The 27671-nt window shown below is 36.8% G+C and overlaps 1 protein-coding gene and 1 pseudogene across 3 annotated transcripts in view; both read left to right on the top strand.

The window, feature by feature from the left end:
- POLQ (DNA polymerase theta) overlaps positions 1 to 27671 on the top strand; it is a 112357-nt gene that overhangs the window by 44186 nt on the left and 40500 nt on the right. For all 3 annotated transcript variants that reach the window (XM_007106950.1, XM_024120216.1, XM_007106951.4), the window contains exons 13-19: positions 228 to 421; positions 1305 to 1429; positions 2954 to 3197; positions 17419 to 20528; positions 23033 to 23176; positions 24185 to 24381; positions 27100 to 27340. In XM_007106950.1, coding sequence (XP_007107012.1) covers positions 228 to 421; positions 1305 to 1429; positions 2954 to 3197; positions 17419 to 20528; positions 23033 to 23176; positions 24185 to 24381; positions 27100 to 27340 — 4255 coding nt within the window. The remainder of the gene's footprint in view (positions 1 to 227; positions 422 to 1304; positions 1430 to 2953; positions 3198 to 17418; positions 20529 to 23032; positions 23177 to 24184; positions 24382 to 27099; positions 27341 to 27671) is intronic.
- LOC102996271 (ATP synthase F(0) complex subunit C1, mitochondrial-like) lies at positions 20664 to 21753 on the top strand (annotated as a pseudogene).

Here is a 27671-nt window from a genome sequence, read left to right on the forward strand (position 1 = left end):
GCAGGCCCAGCAGCCATGGCTCACGGGCCCAGCCGCTCCGCAGCATGTGGGATCCTCCCAGACCAGGGCGCGAACCCGGTTCCCCTGCATCGGCAGGCGGACGCGCAACCACTGCGCCACCTGGGAAGCCCCTAAGCCTTTGTTTTTAATATGAAGTTTACATTTACAATTTTGTCCCTTTTGTAATGCAATAGTTTTAGGTAATGAATGATGCTTCTTCCCTTTAGGTTACACCTGTGTTTGAGGATTGGACTACTATTGATTGGTATCGATTTTTCTGTTTATGGGAGAAGTTGCCAGCTTCTATGAAACGGGTGGCAGAGCTAGTGGGAGTTGAAGAAGGGTTCTTGGCTCGCTGTGTGAAAGGAAAAGTAGTAGCCAGAACTGAGAAACAGCACCGACAAATGGCCATCCATAAAAGGTAAATATCAAGGAGCCTGGACTATCCAGTTTTTAACACAGTATTGGATATACAGTAGATGTCCAGTTTATTGTAATCACATTCATTGTCATTAAAATCAAAGTTTTGGCTGAATATAGTAAAAATTTTCAACTTCTTTTATTTACTGAATTTATTGATATTTTAGTTTCTTCTTTGTAGCTTATAAGAAACCACTATATATCAAGACTTTTTAAAGTAGAACATTTAATTACTTTCTTCCCTTAAAGAAGATATGATCAGAACTGCCAACTTAGTTTGGCTCCATTTGAGGATATGGTTTGTATCATCCTTTGAAGTGATTTGTTAGCAGTAGGGAAGAGCCAATTAAAAGATTCAGGTGGGGAAATTGTACAGGCTTTAGCTTCTTTGAAATATAATAAAATTATTTTTCTTAAAGCATTAGCCTCATATTATTTACATCATAGTCAAGTGTAAATTTTGTAAGGATTATATACTTGGATTATTTGTGGCACAATTGCCTTTCACATCAAAACTTTTTTATAACCAAATTTTGATTGAAATATGATTAGGTGATATAACTGTGTATCAAGTGTTCTTTAAAATTTTTGTGCCATCATATTTCTTGAACCAAGTCTCATTTCTTAAAATTAGTTAGCATTATTGAAATATGGACAAAATCTTTTTGTTATACAGATATTAGTTTTTTTGCTATAGTACTAAAAGTTTGTCAGAATTTACAAACATTGAGCTCTTTGTCCACTAATCCTATATCCTATTAGGAATCTTCTCACCTTCTCACCCTCTTACCTTTTTTGGTTCTTTCTTGTTTCTCAACATACATTGTACTTTCATAGTGGACATAAGTGACCTCTTACCATACTTTTGGTAATTTACTTTCCAGGTTTTTTACCAGTCTTGTGCTATTAGATTTAATCAGTGAAGTTCCCTTAAAGGAAATTAATCAGAAATATGGATGCAGTCGTGGACAGATTCAATCGTTACAACAGTCAGCTGCTGTTTATGCAGGTCAGTTAAACAAGTGTTCCCACATTTATTTTAAGACTCTGTGGTTTGAGGTCAAGTTAAGATTACTTTTTTTCAAATTCCATTTTACTGTAGGTTTCTCTAAAAGTGAGGGGATCATGTTAAGCCATAATTTTGTATAGTTCCTGTCATCATCAGAACACCCAAAACTATTGACTCCTGTGGGCTTAGTTACCCTGCTACAGAAGACTGGCAGCTGGCTGAGTGTCTGGATCTTGGTCCCCTTCCATTCCCTAGCCAACTGCTGACCATTGCTCTTCTTTCTGTTTTTCTGTCTTTTTTTTTTTTTGGTGGGGGACGTATTGTAAGAAGAAACAGACACAGTTCTCACTGGTCTTCATTTTCTCATCAAGTTATTGATTAATACTTGTTATTGTGGAAGATGACAAGTGGAGAGAGATTTCTGGACTTCTGTCTCACTGTTCTAAATATCTCTTCTCTAAGGAAATACTGGTCTTTCTTTTTTTGTGTGTGTGTTACGCGGGCCTCTCACTGTTGTGGCCTCTCCCGTTGCGGAGCACAGGCTCCGGACGTGCAGGCTTAGCGGCCATGGCTCACGGGCCCAGCCACTCCGTGGCATGTGGGATCGTCCCAGACCGGGGCACGAACCCGTGTCCCCTACATCGGCAGGTGGATTCTCAACCACTGCGCCACCAGGGAAGCCCTGGTCTTTCTTAATAAAATTAAACTCTTATCTTCTAAGCTAGGCAAACAAGGGAAGTTCTAGGTATGATTTTACCAAGAAATCCTTAAGCCCTTAGGAGGGAAATCCTGGGCTGCTGGAGAGTGTGTTTACATGCGTAAGAAGTTTCACTGTGAAATTGTGTGCATGAGAGATTACCGAGGGAAAGATGCCAGGAGAGGGTAGTAAGAAGGGAGAGACTTACCCTTCAACTCACTGGCATCAAAGATCTCAGATTACCTCTAGGGTTAATGTTCTTGTAGGGAAGTGATTTTCTTAATGACTTGACACTTGGCTGCTCTGGCTTCTTTATTTCAAGAGAGTATAGCTATCAAGCTGGGCAACCTTTTTTTTTTTTTTTTTTTTAAGAAATTATCAATGGAACTTTCACTCTTTGTAAATAATCCTCTCAGCACTTGACAATTTAAATTAGCTCTCTTGTTTTCCTCTAGGTGAAAAGAGTTCTTTACCTGTTTTAAGAGTTCTTTCTTCCTTAAAGAAAGTAAGGAAAAAATTGAGAGAGAGAAAGAGAGAGAGGGGAACTAGTGAGGGCTTTTTGTTTGTTTTGTGTTTATGTGCTCTGCCTCAATTTTTTTCAAATGTAAGTTCATGATTAAGAAAAAATGAGATGATATTTAATGTGTCTGGCCAATTAGCTAGGCCCTTAAAGATGTCTGCTCTCCTATTATTTTATACCTTGGGCCTGTTAAACTTTATAATTCTGCAGAAAAAACAACAACAGTGAAACAGAAGTACATCTCAAGAAATGGAGAATTGGTCTAGAAAGAATTTTTAATTCCATAAATATTATATGAATATTCTAGGGATGATTACAGTGTTTTCCAACCGCCTGGGCTGGCACAACATGGAACTACTACTGTCCCAATTTCAGAAGCGTCTTACATTTGGCATCCAGAGGGAGCTGTGTGACCTGGTCCGGGTATCCTTACTTAATGCACAGAGAGCCAGATTCCTCTATGCTTCTGGCTTTCTTACTGTGGCTGATCTTGCCAGAGCAGATGTTGCTGAGGTGGAAAGTGTTCTGAAAAATGCTGTGCCTTTTAAAAGGTAAGAAAAATCCCCTTGTCTACATATGTTATTAAATGAAAACAGGTCAATTTGTAAATAATAGATAATATATTAAAATATTTTTCCCTTAGATAATAATATCATGCCATATTTGGTATAAGTGGAAGAAAATGTGGCTCCTTTTCCCCTTTGAGGATTAATTTTTTCTTTTTTTGTATATTTAAAATATATTTTATGACTTTAAAGACACTTCTAAATGTATCATAACTCTCTCCTAGAAAGTTTGAGTAAAGTTAAGTTACCAATGTTTCTGCTTTGATGGATTTTAGTTCTCAGTATATATCCAGGGCTCATCTTAGATTTTCTTCAGGCAAGAAAACTTTAAAATATACTCTTCTTGAATATTCTTTGGAACACTAGTCCCTCAAAAACAGTTTACGAGAAGAGGACTTCTTGATGTGTGTGTGTGTGTGTGTGTGTGTGTGTGTGTCTGTGTGTAACCAATTCATTGAATGGGCTGGACTCAGCATATTATCAAGGAATAGCTTAATTATTTTCTCAACCACCATTCTTTGAACTCACTGTCATATGGAATCTCAGCCAGATTCTATAGCTGTTTAGGCAGTTTCACATATTAACAGTTTTATTTTCAGGTTTTAAAAATTTGTTCTAAATTAGAGCATTAATCTCATTTCCAGTTCAGTGCTTCTTTCCTCTTCAGTTTGACACAGGCTCTGAAACTTGAAACTTGTGGGAAGGGATGGAGGCATAGTCAAAGAAAGGGCCTCGGGCTTCCCTGGTTGCGCAGTGGTTGAGAGTCCCCCTGCCGATGCCGGAGGCACGGGTTTGTGCCCCGGTCCGGGAGGATCCCACGTGCCGTGGAGTGGCTGGGCCTGTGGGCCATGGCCGCTGGGCCTGCGCGTCCGCTGCTCAGTGCCACCTCACATCATGGGTTCTACTCCGTGTATTTCGGCAGCAACGCAGGTGTGATTCCTGCTAGTGGGCCCTGGTACAGCATGCACTACAGCCAGCATAGCTATAGCTGTATAGCTACCTCTACCTAGATTTTGAAGGATGAAATTGCTTGGAGTCTTAAGCGTATGCAACCCAAGCAGACAATGTGGAGCTGTGGGGGCAGGGTCATCCCCTGTGACCCCAGATTGGAAGATCCACTGGTGGGCGATTTTGTCACTTTGGGGTGTGCCTCTGGCTGAAACCTACATAGAGTATGCTTTAAAACCTACTTATAAAGGTGTTGATCTCCTCTGGAGCCTGTGATTTTCACAGAGTCTTTGGATATATTCATACTTGCTTAGAAATATGTAATAAAAGACCTGAGGTGAAAAAATTCAGATGTGGGAGTATCTCTGTGGTAACAGCATACCACATATCATACTTACCCCTTCCAGGGAGTCATCTGAAGTCAGTACACATTTAAAAAAATTTAATCGGAAAAAATTTGTAAACACATTTTGGAATCTCTTCTGTGTGATTCTAAGGCCATTATTGCCATGACTGATTCTTCTGAAAGCCCAGAACCTTCACTGATCAAAATTAATGAAACATAGTAATATGAGAAATCAACATTATCTGCCTCCTCCTGTGACATACTGAGAAAGACACAACATTACTCCTGGAATATTTTTATCAAAAATGTCTAATGTGAATTTAACTGTAGAGAAACATCAGACAAACCTAAACTGAGAGACATTCTACAAAATAATTGGCCAGTACTTTTCAAAAATATCAAGGTCACGGAAACAAAGACTGAGGAGCTGATTCCAATTAAAGCAAGCTAAAGAGACATGACAACTAAATGTACCACCTTACTCTAGATTGGATTAGAAAAAGGACATACTTGGAACAATTGGTAAATTTTGAGTAAGGTGTGTAGATTAGATACAGTATTGTATTAATGTTAATTTTCTGAATAGAAACTGATGTATTTGGAGACTGGCCACCCTTTCAGTGCCTGGTACGTAAAAGCCAGAAAACCCATCCAACATTCAGATTGTCTCAAATAGCTTGCCATTACCAACAATCTGTAATGAATTACCTTGTGCGTATGTATTTTCATATTGTTGGTGATGTTTCTTCAGAGTAAATTCCTAGACATGAGATTTCAGAAGGTAAGTACATATATATAGATTTATTAGATTCCAAATTGCTCTGCAGAAGGGTCTAGCCAAGTTGCACTCTCACTAGTCTATCACCCCTCAGCTCACCAGTAGAATCCATTGTTAGAGGTTGTTAAAAAACAAAATTCAGCTGAGTAAATTTGAAGATCCAACCAGCTTTATTAGGCAGTTCATGAATTGCAGCATCCAATCTAGGAACTAGAAGGGGTTTTACTAAAACATGGAAGGTTTTTATAGGCAAAAGGATAGGGCAAGGAGCTATTAGCAAAATAAAAGAAAGGATTATTTTTATACCAGGGCAGCTTTTTGGGGGTAAAATGGAAAGGCAAGGGGGTTTTATCATGCAGATTGTATCTTGGGGGTGGGTGGGGGTGGGGGGGTGGGGAGGGAGGATGGACAGATTACCTCTTGGTGCTGACCAGGAAATTCTAGACTGGTTGATTAAGATTACATTTCTGGTGAAGGTCAAAACTGCAGTTAGGTTAGGTATTAAATCTAGGTTTGATATCATGGGCTTTAGCCATTTGGGGCCTGTGTCTTTTCTCTTTAACAATTCCCTCCTTTTCATCATAGTCTCAGCCTGAGACATGTGATCAAAATTTAAGGCATTAGCTTCGTTCTCAACTACTGCTCTGCAGCTTTGTTGATCTTTGTTGTGCTATACATAGGTCATGACGTCTTTGATGAACTCCTATGATATTCACAGGCCGTGACTTCAGGTGTGTTACTGAGTCCAAGCTTGTTCTGCTGTACAACAGACCAATAAATCAGGAGACGAGGTGTTGAGGCAAGAAATAGCGACTTTATTTGGAAAGCTGGGCATCCGAGAAGATGGCAGACTAGAGTCCTAGAGTACCATCTTATCTGGGTCTGGATGCTAGTTTCTTTTATAGAACAGAGAGGGGGAGTAGGTGAGGAAGTAAAGTAAAAAGACTCTAAGTCTTGCAAAATATCTTCTGGTTTGGCCAGCGTCTGGGAGGGGATGTGTTAATTTCCTCTTTCTTGCAGCCATTCACGGGTGGGCAGGGGTAGGGTGCTTCCCTGTGAGCTGATCGAAGGCACTTTGGTTTAACATTGAGGCAGAGGGGCAGGGTTCCCCAAGGGAGGGCATTATGTATGCTTATAGCTATAAACAGCATCCTTTTAGTGATTATAGTCACAAAAGCAACGGGAAGCAAAGGTTAAAGTAAAAGAAACAGATCCAACATGGAGTCAGATTTTGTTCTTCCCTGTTACAGGTTCACAATTTTTAAGGTGGCTGTTCTCCTCATTTCTTTTCTGATGTTCCACTCTTAGGGAGATCATTTCTCTGCTGGTCAGTGGCTGTGAACATACATTTAAAACTTTTGAGAAGATCCAATGCACTGATGTTTATGATAACTATAAATAGGATAACTCCCAGTATTTGGAGTGTGCTTCAGAGCCATAGTCCCCAAGACCCAAACCAGTCAAAGACACTGTTGAAGGAGTCACCCTTTCAAGCCAAGTGGCTTACTCAGTGATCTTACATAATTAAGTTTCAACTTCACCAGAAGTGTCAATCCAGGTACAACAGATGGTATTGGTCATAGCACAGACACTTCCCTGCTCAGCTAAAATATTATCAAGGGCTATCTTATTATCAAGAGCAACTGTGGCCAGAGAGTCTAAGTATTTTTGTTGGGCAACTAGTGCCCTGGGAATGGAATCTGCAATGTTCTCGAAGAGTTGAGGAAAGGTTCCTGATCATATTCTTCTTTGTTTTAACTCCTAATCAGGGAAGTAGGCCCTGCCAAAGGAAGCAGTTCTTGAATCATGAATCCTCCTGTTAGGCCTTTTCTAGAATAGTTAGGGGCACAGTTAGATAGCCTAAGATGCCTAGTACAGTTGTGTGCCAGCCATATGGGCATTCATAGGCCCAAGGAGAATGATAAGCACCACAGACAAAGACATGACCTATTGGGATGCAAACCGTTCCTGTTAAGGAATACTGATAAAAGATTTATTCACAGGGACCGCTGCATTTACCTGTTCAAACCAGGAGTCAGTCAGGTTTTTAGTACATGTGGAAAGAGAATCTCCCATCCTAAAATAGAGTTATCCTAAATACTGAAGGTTATCCCTTCTTAGTAATGGCCTGGGAGATACAGATGAGGGTGTTATCTTTCCAGGCCAATGCCAGAGTGAAATTAAGAAAAGGAGAAAGGGTTTCATGTTTAACTAAAACAAGAAGACTTGAATCTGGTGTCTTGGGCGAAAGCAGTAGACATCAATATCAGCGACTTTTCTTACTCATGATTTTGATTCAGGGGTCTCCAGTGTTGTGTAGGACCAGATGTCAGGTGGTCCTCCTTAGCTGTGAGACATGTACCCAAGGCTCAATACTTTCTATAGTTTTGCATCAACGTCAGTGGTCAGGAGCACTTGGTAAGCTCCCTTCTGACAGGGCTCAAAGGCTGCCTTTGTTCTTAGTGATGTCAAATCAGAAGGGTGGGAGAAAATTGGAAATATTAGTTTGGTGAGTGGTAGCCAGATATTTAAGGACACTAGAAGAATTTAGGATCCAGTCCAGTTTACCTCAAAGACAATTAACAGGACTAGAATCTAATACTATCTACAAAGGTGCAAAGATAACTTTTCTCTCTTTAATTACCCCTATTTTTTTTAACCAAAGATAATCATAGTAAAACTAATTTGTTTGCATTAAACTTGGCCTGATTATTTATATAAGTACAGCAAGAATAATGATTGACCATATAAGTCCTTTTTTAAGACTGCTTTGCTGAAACCTTGTAAGCAAGGTACCAGGTCGATTTTTTTTGAAGCAGTTCTTTGAAGCTATCTGGTCATATCTGAGTCTGTGCACACCTTTCTCAAATATGACATTCCAGTCAAAGCCTTGGTAATATAGCCAGTGTTTCTAATTGTATCCTGTTACAAAGAGAATAGATTGTTATTGAACTTATGCAAGCAAATAAATTGTTAAGAGAGTAAGAATATTCACTGAGAGTTCCTGAATTCTGGAGGGATCAGGTGGGGAGAAAAAGTTTCATCTTTGTTCACAAAGGTATACTTTACCAAATTGTTGTAAGTCATAGATAGCTTAAGAAAGGTCTCCTTAAATCTGGAAAAACAAAAACATAAGCGTATCCTCCTCAGGTCATGTAGTCCTATGTAATTAATACTTTTTCTGCTTGAATACAGTTTTTCAAGGGTCCAGAGAGAGGAAGCCTGAGGCCTTTAGGGACACAAATAGTTGTTCTTACATATACTGTGGTGGGTGAAGGAATGGGAAAACAGAAAAATGAGATTTGTCAGGGAGCCAGGAAGAACCATGAGGCCATCTTGGTTTTCCCACAGCTCCAACTGTTTGTTTAATTTACAGCCATTGTTTACCCATCTTAGTGTCTCTGATTCAGGAGCAGACTGTCGTCTGTTATAAGGACATCAGGTCTGGCAGTAAGCGGGTCATTTTTGGAGAAGTGGAATGAATCTCATCAACACTTGCCACAATCTTTATATAGATTCTGTTGCCTTTACATGAAAGTCAGCTAGGTCATTTCCCTGTTACTCAGGTTCAATATTTTTAGTGTGAGCCTCAATTTTGTTGAGTAATTTCAGAAAGTAAGTGAATAGCAGTAAAAGGATTGTTTACTTGTTACACATTTCTGATTGGGTTCCAGAGGATGTCATACACCATTTTAAGATAATGACTAGAGGGCTTCCCTGGTGGCGCAGTGGTTGCGCGTCCGCCTGCCGATGCAGGGGAACCGGGTTCGCGACCCGGTCTGGGAGGATCCCACATGCCGCGGAGCGGCTGGGCCCGTGAGCCATGGCCGCTGAGCCTGCGCGTCCGGAGCCTGTGCTCCGCGACGGGAGAGGCCACAACAGAGGGAGGCCCGCATACCACAAAAGAAAAAAAAAAAAAGATAATGACTAGAATTATAAGTTAGGATTATACCAGTATATATCAAGTTTCTAGGAATTTCACACAATTTCTAGAACACTTATACACCTAATCAAGTACAACATAAAGAAGGCTTAATGTTACTTCTTGTTTGGTAATGCTTCCCATGTAATTTAACATATCAAATAAGCATAACATCTTTTGAAATGTTCCAGGGGCCTCTGAAAAATTTCAAAGTTAGTTTATGGTCAAAAGACTTCATTCAGAATTTGATTTGGGGAAGTTTGTCAAAGATATCAAATGGTTTGGACACTTGCCTAAATTAGGATCACAGGTCCATATGAAATAATACTCGATTGTCTATTTAGCAGATGAAGGAAAATTAAGTTCTAGTTTTATATAAGTACACTATTGATATTAAAACTTAATTTTTAAAATGCTTATAATAATTCAGTTTTAGCCAGCTTGATTACACAAGGTAAAATCTTTTCTCTCTTTAGTGAAGAGAGAAAAGATTTTTGTATGCCTTTAGTTTACCCTTTATAACCAGAAGCTCTAGTTCAGACAAAATTACTCTCATTTCCCTCAACAAAATGCATCTTCATTCCTCATGCCTTTCCTTTTCTTCGTTTTTTTTTTTAAATTAATTAATTTTTTTTTTGGCTGTGTTGGGTCTTCGTTGCTGCATGCGGGCTTTCTCTAGTTGCGGTGAGCGGGGGCTACTCTTCGTTGCGGTGTGCAGGCTTCTCATTGCGGTGGCTTCGCTTGTTGCGGAGCATGGGCTCTAGGCCTGCAGGCTTCAGTAGTTGTGGCTCGTGGGCTCTTGAGCACAGGCTCAGTAGTTGTGGCACATGGGTTTAGTTGCTCCGTGGCATGTGGGATCTTCCTGGACCAGGGCTCGAACCTGTGTCCCCTGCATTGGCAGGCAGATTCTTAACCACTGTGGCACAGGGAAGTCCCTCATGCCTTTTCTAGCCAAAAACACATCCTGCTTTCCTTGCATGTGGAGATGTTTCATTTGTTGTTTCTTGTAGCTTTAATTACATATATTAGAATTTTTAATCTTTCGGAAACCTTAATTTCTGGCTAAAATTTAGGAACTAAACAGTTGTGGACTCTTACACTAGCATTCCGAAGCTTGGCGAAATTATAAGTACTCTTTATAACTTCTCTTTATAACTTTCTCATAGAAACTTTCTTAGCATGGCACTGTTGACTGAAAAAAAAAAAAAAGCACAATGTGAGAGTTGTGAGTTAAGTTTTATTGGGGGCAAAATGAGAACTATAGCCCAGGAGACAGCATTTCAGGTAGCTCTGAGAAGCCGCTCCAAAGAGGTAGCAGGGAAGGTCAGTGTTACATGACTTTAGTGACGGGGGGTACGAGCAGCCAAGCACACATTTTGGCAGAGGCTTGCTGCTAGTCACGGAGCAGGTGTCACTGTTAATGATTTTAGTGCTTTTCTAGATATGAGGAATGTAAGAATTGGGCTCATAAAATCTCCTGAAAATATCTATCTGAAGACCTGTTCTGCCAGTTTTTCCCAGAGCACGAAGTGCCTCACCCTGAACTCCTTTCAGCGGGTGTTGAAGGTCAGCAGCTGCAGCAGCTCATGATTTAATCCTTGTAGAGGTAGATGGCAAGTGCCAATAGTTGGCAGCACCAAACATGCTTACTAATAATCCCAAATTTTATCTTTAGTTTTTCAACGATAGCCAAAAGTAGATAAAGCTATGTTCAGTAATTAATCTTTCACCTATTTTATCTTATTTGGAATGATCTAAATGTTCAATAAATTTCCATTACTTAACCTAAGCTTAGCAAAACTTTAGGGTTTCAGGTTAAAGATTTGGAAAACTTATTTCAAAAGTTCACCTAGAAAATCTTTTTATTCTACTTTTATTTATTTAATTTACTTGCTCTAAACAATTATATTTAGGTTACTAATGAAAATTTCATCATACCAAGTTATTTTTCTTGCTGACAAATTTGTTAGCTTAGGTAGAATAAAAATATTATAATTAATGCTGACAACGATTAAGACATGTCTGTTTTAATTAAAGCGACAAACTTAAACTAGCTTTTACTTCCTAAAGATTATGTTGGATAACCTTATCTTGAAAAGCATTTGAGTTAGCTATATTCCTTAGAACTTTGGAATAGCCAATCCTTACAAGCTTGTCTTTAAACCAAAAAAAAAAAAATTACAGCTCTTATTGTAGATCAACTATATTTCAAAAAAAAAAAGATTACACTTCTGATGAAGGTTTAAATTGTATTTAGGTTATATATTAAATCTAGGCTTGGTATCATGGGCTTTAAGCACAAGTGATGCCATTCGGAGCCTCTGGTTTTTCTCTTTGACAGAAAGGTTTTCATTTTTACTAGTCGGATAGATGAGAAGTTGTATCTCAGTATGGTTTTAATGTGCATTTCTCTAAATGTGCGTGATGGTGAATATTTTTTCTTATTTTCAGGATTATTTAAAGAAATATATCTTTGTGAATTATCTGGTTATGTCTTTTCCTTATGTTTCTACTAGGTTTTGGTTTTTACCCTCTCCTTTTTTTTTTTTTTTTTTTTTGTGGTATGCGGGCCTCCCTCTGCTGCGGCCTCTCCCATTGCGGAGCACAGGCTCCGGACGCGCAGGCTCAGCGGCCATGGCTCACGGGCCCAGCCGCTCCGCGGCATGTGGGATCCTCCCAGACCGGGGCGCGAACCCGGTTCCCCTGCATCGGCAGGCGGACGCGCAACCTCTGCGCCACCAGGGAAGCCCCTACCCTCTCCTTTTTAAAGAGTCTTAGAATCTTTTCTTTTTAAAACTGATTAGGGTTCTTAGCCATTTGTTTCACATGTATATTTCATATATTTTTCTCAAAACTTATCAATTGTCTTTTGACTTTATTGCATTGTTTTCACCATGCAGAATTTTTATTTTTCTTTTCATTTATTTTTTAGCAATTTTTTTTTTGCTTCTAAATTGTCATAGTTAGAAAGGTTTTTCATATACTGAGATTAAAGACGAATTCACACGTTTTCTTCTAGTATTTGTAAGTTTGCATTTGGATTCCTGATGCATTTAGAATTTAATTTTGTGTATGGTGTTAAGTCTAGATCCAATTTTATTTCTCAATGGTTCCCATTTATAAAAAAGTTTATCTTTGTCCCAGTGATTTGAGATGCCACCATCATATATTAAATATCCATATGTAATTAAGTCTATTTCTGGACTTTCTATTCTATTTGCTATTCTTTCTGTCAATTAATGAGCCAGTACCATGCTTTTAATTATAAGGGCTTTATAATGTGTTTTAATGTCTGGTAGGGTAAATTCTACCTTACGGTTTTTCAGTATTTTCTTGGCTATTCTTGCATGTTTGCCCATATGAAACTTAAAGTGCTTTTTGATATTGTATTAGAATTCGATTGAAATTTAATAGAACTGAAATCTTTGTAATGTTGAGTGAACCTACCCAAGGATAGGTAATATCTTTGCATTGGATCTCGTCTTTTTGATTTTTTCAGAAGTTTTAAAATATTTTCCTCATACAGGTTTTCAGGAGTTTTAGTTTTCCTCATACAAATTTTGTACATTTCTTGTTAAATTTATTCTATTTAAGTATTATCCTGTTTTTAATTAGTGGCTCACTTCTATGTCTTCTACATGGTTATTATTTGAATATGTAAAGGCCATTGAGTTTCATATTTTTTTATCGTGCTATTTTCTGAATACTTTTGTTGTTTAAATTACTTTTATCATTGATTCTTAAGGATTTTCCAGGTATATTGTCATATCATTTGCAGATAGAGTTATTTTACTTTTTCCCTAACAATTCTTGTGCATCTAACTGATTTCTTTGGTCTAATTGAATTAGCTAATAGCTCTAATAGGTAGTGGTAGTAGACAGTAGTAATAGAGATAGTGGACATTTTTGCTTTGTTTGTGATCCTAGTGGACATGCCTCTGCTACCCTAGTAAGATACTGACTTCAGGACTATGGTGTGTGTGTGTGTGTGTGTGTGTAATCATTTTAAGAAAATGTCCATTAATTGCAATTTTCTCGTATATTTTTTATCAGGAATGGGTATTAAATTTTGTTAAAGGCTTTTTCAGTATCTATGGAGATAGTCATAGGTTTCTTCCCGTTTACATCTCTTAGCATGTTATATTAATAGATTTCCTACTATTGAATCAGTTTTATGTTCCAGAATAAATTTCACTTGGTCGTGTTATTTTTTTTACATGATGTTGGATTCTATCTGCTAATATTTAATATAGTATACTTTTGCATTGTTATCCATAAATAATATTAGTCTACAGTTTTTGTATGTATGTTCATATGTGTGTTTTGCACTATCTTTACTCAAGTTTTGATATCAGACTTTCTTCATGAAACACAAAAAGGAAGATTTTCCCTTATTTTCAGTACTTTGGGACTGGTTAAAGGTTTGATATGATTACCCTATGAAACAGTCTTGGATGGTGCCTTTTTATGGGGTTAATTCTCTGATCACCTTCTCTATTTTATTTTTTCAGAACTTAATCTCTTTAAGCTTTCTATGTCTAGTGGGGTCAATTTTGGTAACCTTTCTTTCCCAACGAAATTATCTATTTCATCTGGATTTTCAAATATATTTTCATAGCGATCTGTAAATTAGTCTGTTAGGAATTTTAAATATTTCTTCTATTTCATTGGCTTTGCCTCTTTTTTGATTTATTATTTTGTAAATTTATACTTTCTGTTTTCTTCTTGATCAGATTAACTAGTGGTCTATTTTGTAAATTTTTAAAAATCAAGTATTTTGTTTTACTAGTTAGGTCTATTAAAAAAAATCTACCTCATTAAATCCTATTTTTTGAATTTTATTACTACTTCCTACTGCTTTCTTTTGTTTTACTTTGTCATACTTTTTCTAGTTCTTTTTGTTGAACTAGGAGTTTAATTTGTTGACATTCATATTTTTATTGATAAAATACTGTGTGTTTTTATTTTAATACTATGAATTTAGTGCTGTGAATTTTCCTGTGGTCTCTTATTTTAAATGTAACCATAGATTCTGATATTTAGGGCTTTCATTATATTTTTTTAGGAATTATGGAATTTGCATGTTTTCCCTTTTTTGCCTGGGTAGAAGTTCTTTTTTGTTGTTGTCGTTAATAATTTTTAGTTTTATTGCATTGCAATCTAAGCATGTTGTTTATAACATTTCTACTTTATGGAATTCACTGACAATTTCTTTGTTTCCTAATATATGATCAATACAAACTAGATAGTTGTGTTCTCTATTATAAAAATAAAATGTTTGAGGTATTTTCACAAAATCTATCTTTTTGATTATGTTAATTAAGTCTTATTCATTTCTATTTATTCCCCCCCTGCCAGTACTTCATCTGTCTTTTAATAAGAATGGTTTATTAAAGTCTACTAATTGTTAGTACACTTCTCTCTGTCTCCTTTTATCTCTTATAGTGTTTGCTTCACAAATGTGGTTGCTTGTTATTTAGAGTGTAAATGTTCATAGTAAATATGACTGATTGATAGTTATCTTCGTTGTACTTTTGGTTTTGAGCATTAAATTATACCCTTCTTGGAATATCCCTCACTGCTTTCTTCTTGTTTCCCTTTGCCTGGGAATTCCTTTGCCCATCCCTTTATTTTTAGCCTTTTTGAATTACTTTGTTTTAGATATGCTTTTTTGTACCACATTGAGTTGTAGTTGTGTTTTGCTTTCTGAAACAAATTGAAGATCTTTTTAATAGATGATTTAATCCCATTCACATTTATCAATATGAATAACATGTTTGGTTTCAATTCTCTCAAATTATTTTATAATTATGTGTATTATGTGATTTTTGCTGTTTCTTTCTCCACCCAAGTGTATTCTTTGGTATTTTATTTTTAAATTTAGAAAGGTGTATATTTTTGTTTTAATGGGTGCTTTTGTACTTTTTATTATCTGGTTTGTCAAGATTTTAATTGTATCCTGTAATTCCTACCTATTGCCGAACAATAGTCACTGACATTGAGCTTACTTTAACTTTCTTTCTCCCTCTCCCTTTTTCAAAGTGCATTATTTCTACTTTATCTCAATATAAAACTTGCGTACATTAATTTTCCACATTTGCCTCCACCCTTGTGGGGGGTAGGGATGGAAGACTAATATAATCTACATTTTTAGTTATTCAGATTCTTACCATTGTTCTTATTGCTGAAATATTCCTTCCTGTCTTGAGTGGATGAAACTTATCCTCTAGTAGCTTTAGGTTCCTTGAGGAGGGCTTATATAATATAGAATTCTTCAAGTTCTTGTATGTTTCAGACAGTTTTTCCATAACCTTAATATTTGAAGCACACCTTGGCTGGATAGAAATCCTTGGTCTATACTTTCTTTTATTGAGTTTTTTGAAAATGTTGTTTCTTTGCTTTGTATGCTGTTTTCGAGAATTCTTATGGGAGTGTGATTCTTTTGTCCTTCCAAATGTGTAGGCCTTGAGAGTTCTTTTCTTTTTTTTTTTTTTTTTTTTTTTTTTTAGCATTTATTTGTTTATTTATTTATTTTTGGCTGCGTTGGGTCTTTGTGGCTGTGTGTGGGCTTTCTCTAGTTGTGAGCAGGGGCTACTCTTCATTGGCGTGCACAGGCTTCTCATTGCAGTGGCTTCTCTTGTTGCGGAGCACAGGCTCTAGGGCGTGTGGGCTTCAGTAGTTGTGGCTCGTGGGCTCTAGAGCATAGGCTCAGTAGTTGTGGTGCACGGGCTTAGTTGCTCCATGGCATGTGGGAACTTCCCGGACCAGGGCTTGAACCCGTGTCCCCTGCACTGGCAGGCAGATTCTTAACCACTGTGCCACCAAGGAAGTCCTGAGATTTATTTTCTATATCTTAGAAGTTCGATAGTTTTACTAGGCATTTTAGTTAACTCTTTCTATGGAAGAAATTATTTAAGAACTTAGTGTCTTAAAAGCAACTAGTAAATATATATTAACTCAAAGTTTCTGCAAGTCATGAATTTGGGAGTACCTTTCCTCGTAGTTCTGGTTTGAGCTCCTCAGGAGGTTGTAGTTAAGTTGTTGGCCAGAACTGTAGTCATCTGAAGGGCTGACTTAGATCTGCTTTTAAGATGCCTCACACACATGCTGGCAGGTTGGTGTTCATTTCTCTACATGAACTTCTCCATAGAGCTGCTTGAGACCCTTATGCCATGATGGTTGGCTTCCCCCAGAGTGAGTGACCCAAAAGAGAGCAAAATGGAAACTGCAATGTCTTTTATGACCTAGCCTCAGTTTTTAGTTGTTTTGGGTGAGAGGCTAAATTGGTCCCTGTTATTTTATCTTGGTTGGAAACAGAAGTTTCCCAGCTTCCATAATTTTTATGCCTCATCCTGTTTATCTTCTCTTCATGGTACTTCACTTACGTATGTTTCACCTTTTAGGGTGTAGAATCTATTATTTTACTATGAAGAGCACTGATATTTTATCAGTCAGCTTGGCTAAGCTCAAACTTTTCCTGTCATAGGCAATAGCGCAAACCTCTTCAGTTGTTTAGATTTTCACCTAGCTGCTTGGAGTCTCTCCACACTTGCATAGTTTTGAGGTCAGCCAGATATTTGGGCAGAATTTGTATGAAAAATATGGCGTTCTCTTTCTCTGGATCTCTCAATTCTGAACTTTCTCTCTTCATTTTGAATCTCTTGTAGTTACTCTGAACTGTCTTTCAAATTCTGTCAGTCAATAAACTCCAGGTTTCCATTTAAAGACTGTCTTAGTGAGGCCTTCCCTAATGATGCTATTTAAAAATTGCAGAACCACCTATCCCTTTCTGGTGCTTCTTTTTTTTTTTTTTTTAACATCTTTATTGGAGTATAATTGCTTTACAATGGTATGTTAGTTTCTGCTCTATAACAAAGTGAATCAGCTATACATATACATATATCCCCATATCTCCTCCCTCTTGCGTCTCCCTCCCATCCTCCCTATCCCACCCCTCTAGGTGGTCACAATGGTGCTTTAATTTTTTACACAGCTCTTATCTATCACCAGTTGACACAGAATGCATTTTAACATTTGTTTACTTTCTGATTTCCCCAACTATAATGTAAGCTCTATGAGAGTAAATACATTTCCCTCTTGTTCAGTGCTATTTCTTCAGTTCCTAGGAAAGCTCAGATTGATGCTTAATAAATACTTGTATTAATGAATGAATCAATGCATTAATTTATTTCTTTTCCTACCTCTTGTATAGTACCCGAAAGGCAGTGGATGAGGAAGAGGAAGCAGTGGAAGAGCGTCGGAATATGCGAACTATTTGGGTGACTGGCAGAAAAGATTTAACTGAAAGGGAAGCAGCAATTCTTATAGTAGAAGAAGCCAGAATGATTCTGCAGCAGGACTTAGTTGAAATGGGAGTGCAGTGGAGTCCATATTCCCTTTTAAATTCTGATACACACTCATTGACCTGCAGTGAATCAGAAGTAAAAGAACACAAATTTATACCCCAAACTAAGAGTTCTTATAAAAGATTAACATCAAAGAAAAAAAGTAACACAATATTTAGTGATTCTTCTGTTACTCATTTACCAAATACAGTGCAAGATTTAGATAAAAGTAGAGAGCATACAGATTCCTTTTATTATAAATTTCAGGATGGGCACCAAGAACGTCAGGTGCATTCCATTTCCAGAGCAAGAAAACAGGCTTCTTTGAGTATAAATAAAGAAAAGCTAGGAACCTCTCTGAATGAGGGGAAAGCAAGCACTACGAAAGTTGTTCAGACTCTCTCATCTGAGAAAACAAAAAAAGAAGCTTTGAATTTCAGTTCAGAAGAGATGAGTACAACCTCTCAATCTTGGAAACATCGTAAGCATCTAAAACTATCTAGAGACAGTAGCCCTGTGAAAGAGACTAGGATGTGTAGAATCAATTTACAAGAACAGACTCTGTCTAATCCTATTCATTGTGAAGAGTCATTTACTTCAGATGAGAAGAATATGGAATTTAGAAGTCCAGAGCCATTTGCTAAAAACATATCTTTCTGTGCTGAGGGAAGATATAGCAAAGTATCATTCCCATCACAAACAGAACAAAGTTGTTCAAGGAACAATAAAATATCTAATGATATTCTTGTGGAATATTTTATCACAGGATCCCAGAATAAAAATGTGACTCATCAAGCCACTAGTGTGGTTAGTGAAAATGGAAGAGGATTAGCTGTTGAATCAGAAAAAAAAAATGAAGCACTGATAGAAAATGATTCAAAAAACCAGCATGTTAATGTGAAACACCATGACACCCATCCAATTAACCAGTGCCTGGAAAAGCAGTTTGATAAACAGACAAATACTTACACCAAACTGAAAAAACCAATAGCAAGACAAATGCCCTATGAGACAGACAGCAGTTATATGAATAGGGACTCAAATGTTGTTATGAAATGTGAAAGTACAAAGTTTAATGCTGAGGAAAATAAATCAAGTAATCTTCAGGTATCAGGACATAACATAAGCAGCACTGAGATACCCAGTGGAGTACATCTACTAAGTGGAGCATTTGGTAAATCAGGAGGCCAGCGTGAGAATATTCTAAATACCCTTAGTGTACAAGTAAAAACAGATGCTTATGCAGCAGACAGAACTAAAAATAATCATGTTTCTGACTTAGGTTTAGATCTCTGTGATTTTGAAGATAGTTTCTACCTGGATACTCAGTCAGAGAAAATAATTCAACAGAAAGCAACTGAAAATGCCAAGCAAGAAGGAGCAAAGGATACCAGCCTGGCAACAGGGATGATGCAGAAGAGCCTAGACAAACAGAGCTCAGTGAGCTCCTTTCAGAAAGAGATTCACATTACTTTTCCAGGTGAACAGCATTCACCAGGAATGACAAATCATTTGAAACTTAAGACTGTAGATGCTATGAAACAAAGCACTGATTCACATGGGGTTGATAACCTGATTCCAGAAAGCCCAATTTTTTATTCTCCAATATTAATAGGGGAAAATGACCCATGTTTTAAAGGCAATGAACTTTCTGTTACTGACTCCCAATTAAATAGTTTTCTTCAAGGTTATCAAACACAAGAAGCTATGAAACCAGTTATACCTCTGGTTCCTAAAATGAGAACTCCTACTGATATAGAAGTAGAATGTCTGCCAGTTCCTGAAACAAGTTTGAATTTGAGTGGTAGTTTACTGTTTGACAGTTTCAGTGAAGAGTACCTCATAGAAGCACAACCACCTGATGTACAAGCAAAAGAACGCCTTCGTTCTGAAATAACTTCAGTCCATTTTGGTGATTCTCTGTGTCTACAACCAGAGGGCCCAATCAAAAAATCAGATGTGAATGAGAATCAAGATAATCAGCAGCCATTGTCTTGTTTCAGTGATGAGTCTACTGTATTTTCAGAAATGGATTCTGCTCAGATGGTTGAAGCTTTGGACAATGTAGACGTATTTCCTGCCCAAGAGAAACATAATACTGCAGGATCTCTTAGAGTATTAGAACTGAGTGATCCAGTGAATGTGGGTAATGATTATTCCCAGAGAGAAGTAATTGGAGGAGATAAAGATAAAAGGTCTCAAAAATCCAAATTAACTGGGGCAAGGCAAGATAATTCATTCATATGGTCAGGGGTATCATTTGATTTAAGTTCAGGACTGCAAAGGATTTTAGATAATGTGTCCAGTCCTCTAGAAAATGAAAAGCTAAAATTAACCATTACAGACTTGCTCAGTTTGAGAGGAAAAAATACAGAGGTAAATGACAAACAAGAAATGATTTCAAATTTGGAGACAAATCAAGTGCAAGGAATTCCATTTTCCCCTAATATTGTGGTAAAAGGCAATATTGACGCACTAGAGAACAATGTCATTCATGGTGAAACCTCCTCCCTCTTGCCTTGTAAAGAAAACTGTATAGTTGAGGATAATGGACTCATTCCTCCTATACCATCTGCTTCTAAGTTGTCATTTCCAGGTTTTCTTGGAACATCTTCTGTAAAACTTAAAAAAATTAGTAGTGGTTTACAACTTGGTGAAAGTTATTCATTTGGCTCACCTTCAGATAATAAAAACTGTGATTTAAGTCCAGAGACTAGAAATGGTTTCAAAGATGACAGTCCTATTAGAGACACAAATTTTTCACCACAGTTATCACAGGATGAATTGCAGTTAACTCTAGCCTCATGCAGTCCAGAAAGTTTGGCCATAATTGACGTAGCAAGCGACCAAACTCTCTTTCAAACATTCATGAAGGAGTGGAAAAACAAAACTCGATTTTCCATCTCATTGGCTTGTGAAAAGATCAGTAATTTGACATCTTCTAAAAGTGCTACTATTGGTGGTAGGTTTAAGCAAGGTAAGATTTCTTTTAAAATCTTTTACATTTGTTTGTAAAATAGTGGACTGAGATGGGACTGAGACTTTTCAGTATTGGATATTAAATGTAATAAATGTGTTCAAAGTTTAATAAGTTTCTCCTATGTGGGTTTACATGTGGAACAGCCTTATTGTTCAGCACAACTAGATTAAAAATAGTTACCCTCTGGTATAAGAGATGGGAGACCTCTGGACACATGGGTAGGAGAGCTGAGCAGTGAGGCCAAGAGCTCAAGCTGGTAGACTGAAAACGTGCAGACCCCTAGGACACTGTTCGTTCCTCTGGCTCTGATCCAGGGTTGTGCCTGGGGTCTAATCAGGCCTGTGTCTGCCTCCTTCCAAGCAGGCCAGAAATCCCATCTAAACAGCCTTTCTATAGCAGCTCCCCACAGGAGTTCCATACCAGTGTTGTCTCCCAGGACATTGACCGAGCAGCCAAGCTTATTGCTGGTGGGGACACCACAGTTGGTATGGCTGGTTCAGGGGCCAGCATTAGAACAGTGTTTGACAGATTGATGCTTGGGTGTGCCAGGAATCTGTCTCTCAAACAACACCTCTTTCTTCTATGCCATTCTGGGCTCTGCCTTGTCTGAGGCCATAGGGCCCTTCTGTTTGGTTATCTTCCTCATCCTTTTTACTTTGTGAGTCTCTGGAGTTTTCCTGTACATCCCTGCTGCTTTAGCTCCTGGTCATGCCTGGTGTTAGAGTGTGCCAAGCTTACCATTAAACACAGCATTTCTCTAAGAAAAAAATCATATATATATATACATCTATTATATATATATAATCATAATATGCATATATTATATAATATGTATATTAGTTAGAATATAATTTTGTAAAATTTAAGATGTATATTTTGAAAATGGATCAGACTTTTTATGGTACCTTAATGGTGTGACATGGTTTGAATTTAATTAATTAATTAAAGTATAGCTGATTTACAATATTAAATTAGTTTCAGGTATACAACATAGTGATTCAGTATTTTTATAGATTATATTCCATGTAATGTTATTGTAAAATAATGGTTTCAGGTATACAACATAGTGATTCAGTATTTTTGTAGATTATACTCTATGTAATGTTATTGTAAAATAATGGCTATATTTCCCTTTGCTGTACAATATATTCTTGTAGCTGATTTATTTTATACATAGTAGGTTGTACCTCTTAATCCCCTACCAATATCTTTCCCCTCCCCCCTCCTCTCCCCACTGGTAACCACTGGTTCGTTCTCTATATCTGTGTCTGTTTATCTTTTGTTATATTCATTCGTCTTTAATTCTTAGGTTCCACATATAAATGATACTATACTGTATTTGTCTTTCTGTCTGACTTATTTCACTTAGGTCCATCCATGTTGTTGCCAATGGCAGACTTGATGGTTTTTATTAATCATCATTGCTCATGAATTATTTTCTCTTAAATTGAAATATCCGTATTCACTTATGTAGTAACAGAAGTACATAGCAAATAGGCACTATATTTTTCACAGTGTATACTAGCTATGTTTTCCAAGACTTACCTCAAGTAGAGCTTGTACCTCTACTGATAGTCATGAAAGCCTCATAGAACTCTTTCAGGTTTTCAGAGAGTTGAAACTTTTGGTTAAATAATGCCATGTATTCCTGTCTTATTTCATGGAAGTAATGATTCACTATTATGGGGGATAGCTGTAATCAGCTTGACAACCTGTTGTGGAAATCAAAGATTTGATCAAATTTCTTAAATCTCTATATTTATGAATGAGTTTGTTCATAAAGTTCTGAGTATTTGTTTGATCTTCAATTCAGGAAGCATATGTGTTAATGACAAGTTTTATGTACTTTCATTGTTGACTAGCTCTTTCCATTTTTCATTCAACAAACATAAAATTGAGTACATTTTCTGTGCTAGAGGTTAGAGTATAAAAACATTCACTTAAATTTAACAAATATGTGACAGTTATTTTCCAGGTATTGGGGATATGATTGTAAATAAGATGGATTAGTTTTTGACCTATGTCTTTGGGAAATTGAAAGGTGTATTATTTTAGGAAAAATATTGACTCAAATACAAAATCATACCTAATTCTTCAGTAAGAAGTAAGACTTGATTTTTCTGGAGTTTCTAAGTGTTAAGAATTGCTAAATTTGCTACAAAATTTTTGTAGTGTGCAAGTGGTCTTTATTTTTGAGTTATAGAAATTCAAAATGCAGCTTTTGGAAAACTTTAAAAAGTTAATTTTAAGCTATCTTAGTCATTATTACAGATCTCTTTTAAGAAATCTTTGGTAGATTTTTCATAGTGACAGTTATCTTAAATGATGGGAAGCCTAGAAAGATCTTACACCTAAAAATGACTATCCACATAATGCATAGAGTAGGGATCTGAAAAATTTGCTTATCAAATAATTTTTTATTATATCATTTTTTTTTTAGTATTCAATTTAGTGGTTTCATTTTTAGAGATTTTTAACTATTTCACTTTGGTTTTACATAGTTAGTTCCTCTCAGGAAAGCCCTATTGGAGATGGTGGAATTCCTGTTAAAGGTTGTGATGGCATCCTGGTGGTTGGACTGGCAGTATGCTGGGGTGGAAGAGATGCTTACTATTTTTCATTGCAGAAGGAACAAAAGCATTCTGGTAAGTAATCACTATTTGGTTAAGTTACCATATAATTTTAATGTAACCTCTATGAGGATAGTGACTTGTTTGTTGAGAATAGTTTCCTGATATTTACCTAGAATTTATTTTTTAGGATTAAAGAAAAATCCTTAAAAAAATAGTGGCTATTGTATACATTATTTCATATATTAACTAGAACGACATTTTAAGAAGCCACCCCCCTTACTCTCTTCTGCTTGCCACATGTGGCTGTTAATACTGTGTTTTCTTCTTCGGGGTAGTGGATCCTTAAGGACTCACTGGCCACCTTGAGGATTTCTTCTGAAGACTGGATCATGGCAGTTCCTTTCCAGGCTTTTTTCCTCCTATCAACTGTATCTGGAACTCATTTAGAGACAGTGATGAGCTAGACATCTACAGTAGTTGAATCACACAGCCTTTGGAGAAGTCTTGGAATTAAAAGGATAGGACCTAGGTATAAATTGTGATCTGATTATGGTTGTTGGATACCTAGTTGATTGTTTGGTTTTAGACAGAAGCAAAATTAATAAGGAAACATTTTAAAAGATGCCGTATAATGTCTGTTCTGAGTAAGCATGAAATATTTTCAGTTGTTTCGTAGGAAAACATCTTAGGATAAGTAATTACTTGAACTTCTTTTATTTTAGATGTAATTTTATACATTCATACTAAAATTCCCTCTGAAATGAGTTCCTTTAAAATTCATTTCAAAATAACTTTTCTCTCTTTAATTCCTAATTCTGAGAAGTGTAAATTTATTTTTAGGAATCTTAATGTTTAGAATTTTCTCCCACCTGATTAAATAGAGCATTATAAATCACCTAGCCCAACCCTTAATTTTTAGATTACAGAGCATTTCATCTATATAGCCAACATGACCTGGATAAGGTCTTGCTGAACTAAACTGAGGCTTTTGAGTCTTTTTCAGTCTTTGCACTAAAGATTGCTGCTTCAAATGAATGCATGTACTTTTTGCCTTAAGACTTTTTTATTTTTTTTTTTAAGAAATTAGTGCCAGTTTGGCCCCACCTTCTCTGGATCCAAGCCTGACTGTGAAAGACAGAATGCGGCACCTTCAATCTTGCTTTCAAAAGGAATCAGATAAAGAACGTTCTGTTATCATCTATGACTTCATCCAGAGCTATAAAATTCTTCTTCTGTCTTGTGGCATCTCCCTGGAACAAAGTTATGAAGATCCTAAGGTTCCCTGTCTTATCTAAAAAAATTTTACATACTTCAAAAAATATTTAATTTTAATGTTTAGGGTTAATTCTTAAATGACTTGGTATTTATTTAGTTTCAACAACACAGCTTAAGTATTTTAGAGTAGTCACTCCTTTGTCCAATAACTTCATCCACCCAGAACAGATTATTATGCACCAAATGCCTCTGTGTAGATAAAAACAGAGATGTCACACATTCCAAGCACTAAAGTTCACATCTTTCTTCAGAGACTTAACCAATTTTCATTTTGGTCATAAGTTCTAAATTTTCTGTCTCATAGTAAATTAGAAATGAAAGGAGAACTGTCAGATTTAGATATATGATAGCAGGGTGTTTCAAATATCCATGAGGATAGAGGCAGAAAATAGCAAAAGCACAAAGCATAGTAGTTAGAGGCCATTAGCATAGGGACAAATGACTTTACTAGCCCCTGAGAACTTTTCCATATAATAGCAAACCATGATACACTCTTCATAATGATGACTCTGAGTTATTAAGGAAAGAGTAACTTATGCTGTTTTAATATACACTTAACAGTATAATGCACTTTCAGAAGACATTTATTTACAGGATCATAGCCCTGAAAATGGATATCATTTTTTCTCTCCTGTTGAGACTGGATACATGAGGTGTGTGGAATATTAATTTTGAGTTGAGATATGATACTAATTGGTTGTTATTATCAATATAACCAATGATAATAGGGTGATATTTTAGTTCCTTTAGCTTTTTTGGCAAAGATTTTTGAAGGCGGTATCAGGTAAACTAATGATACTATTCTTTCCTATACTTCAAACCAGCCTTGGTTTATATGTGATAAATTTCATATAGTTTCTAAACTGACCTTTACTGGATATAAAAGGTTATCACCTAATTTTGATGTTCCAGAGCCCAAAATGAGAATATGGGTAATGTGAGCTTATTAAAACTATAGTAGTATCCCAGATTTATACAGCACCTTTGGCATAAACTGTTTGAAATATTCCATACTTGGTTTTATTAATCATAACATTTTTGGTGTAAGAAGAGAAGCTATTAATTTATAAAATTTCACTTTTATAAGAGACATTTGCCAACTTTTACATCAGACTATCTTATTCAACACCCCTAAAAGGGTTCTGATCACCAATTTCTAATGGTGGGGGGGAGGGGGTTTTGCTGTATCTCCACCAGTTCTCTGGGTACCAGCTGGGTGTCCTACAATTCAGCTCAATTCTGTTACTATCTACCTGGAATGAGCATCAAATCCCATAGGTTAAGGGCTCAGTCCCACAAGCCCCCAACTTCAGACACCAGATGCAAGCCCAGCTTCTTACCTGTGCTTCTGGTCAACCAACTATAAATCAATCAGATTCCCACAACCCCCTCCTTGAGTTTGATTAATTTACTAGAGCAGCTAACAGAACTCAGGAAACCAGTTTACTCACTAGATTACTGGCTTATTACAAAGGATATTAAAGGATACAAGTCAACAGCCAGATGAAGAGTTACATAGGGTGAAGTTTGTAAGAAGAGGCATGGAGCTTCTGTTCTTTCTAGGCTTGCCACTCTCCCTGCATCTTCATGTGGTTACCAACCCAGAAACTCTCGGAACCCTGTCCTTTTGGGTTTTTATGGAGGCTTCATTACATAGGCATAATTGATCAAACCATTGGCCATTGGTGATCAATTATCCTCTGGCCCCTTCCCCTTCCCAGGAGTTTGAGGGGGTGGAACTGAAAGTTCGAGCCCTCCTATAACAGGGTTGATTACTGGTGGCAACCAGCCGCCATTCCTAGGTGACCTAGGGGTACTCCAAGTCACTGCATTAGCATAATTAAAGACCTTTATCTCTGTTGGGAAGACCCAATTTATATTTCTTATTATAATTTACAAGATCGCCCCTCCCCACCTCTAGACCTATAAAAGAAGTAACCGAGTCATTTAGTAATTATTAAAATTATGAACAAGGCTTAGATTTCCTTATTCTAAATCCAATTTTGCTCTGCTAGAATCAAGTATTAGAAAATACAGGTCTTCTAGTCTCATAGGGAAGCTAACAATAGCAGTCAAATCACTAGTTGGATGGTCATGGTGACAGGTCCTCATCCTTGAGAGAAATTCTGTAGGCATTCTAAAACACTGGATATGAACTTGTAATGGTGAAATATTTATGTCTCACTTCTTCCAATATTGAATAAGCCACTCAACTGTACAATTAAATGTGCTTAAAATAGTATGTTTTATATTATGTGACTTTTACCACAATAAAAGAATTTTTTTAATTAAATAAACCTAAAACTATATAGGCCCATCTTTATTATAGTAGTAGGAAAGCCAAAATTAGCCTTAATGGAGAAGAATCCAGCTGCATTTTCAGAGACATGACTTTTGTTAGCTGAAAGGCACTTGGTTTTCAAGCCTGCTTCTGAAGTAGGTCAGCAGGAGCATTGCAGTAGTGGAAAAGTATAAATTTTCCTTCTTTGAAGGCCACTGCTCTTATTGGTAAAAAATGAGTTATTTTTTTATACCAATTATCCTTTCCTTATCCTGGTACAATTATCCTTTCCTTCTCCTCTCCTGGGAAGACCACTGAATAAGTATTAAGTGAAAACGAGTGAGATTAGAAATGAGCTTTCTTTTTTCCCCTTTTAATTTAAGGGTACAGAAATATCTTTGAAAAATCAAGAAAATATTCTGATTGTTTTCCCATTCAGGTGGCGTGCTGGTTACTAGATCCAGATTCCAAGGAGCCGACTCTTCATGGCATAGTTTCCCGTTTTCTTCCTCATGAGCTTCCACTCCTGGAAGAGATAGAGACTGGCCAAGGAACTCAAAGCCTAGGGCTGAATGTCACCGCTGAGCATTCTGGGCGATACAGAGCATCTGTAGAGTCCATTCTCATCTACAACTCTATGAGTCAACTTAATTCTTTGTTGAAGAAGGAAAACCTTCAAGGTAAAAACAGAGTTCCTAGCATTTTTACGATGTTATAAGACTGGGGTTAGTTATGTATTTAACCACTCTATCATAGGTGGATAAATTATACTTTTTATGCAGACCCTTTCTTTTGATTGTCTAGTGCAGGAATCAAAAAATTTTTTTCTGTAAAAGGCCAGATGATGAATATTTTTGGTTTTGCAACCTAGACAGTCTCAATCACAAATATTTAACTGCCATCACAGCACAAAAGCAGCTATAGACAATATGAAAATGAGTGTTCCAGTAAATCTTTATTTACAAAAACAGGCATCTGGCCCTAGTTTGGCCGTAGTTTGCTGACCTTTGG

The sequence above is a fragment of the Physeter macrocephalus genome, chromosome 1, assembly GCF_002837175.3.
Source record: "Physeter macrocephalus isolate SW-GA chromosome 1, ASM283717v5, whole genome shotgun sequence".
In the NCBI taxonomy this organism is placed as follows: domain Eukaryota; kingdom Metazoa; phylum Chordata; class Mammalia; order Artiodactyla; family Physeteridae; genus Physeter; species Physeter macrocephalus.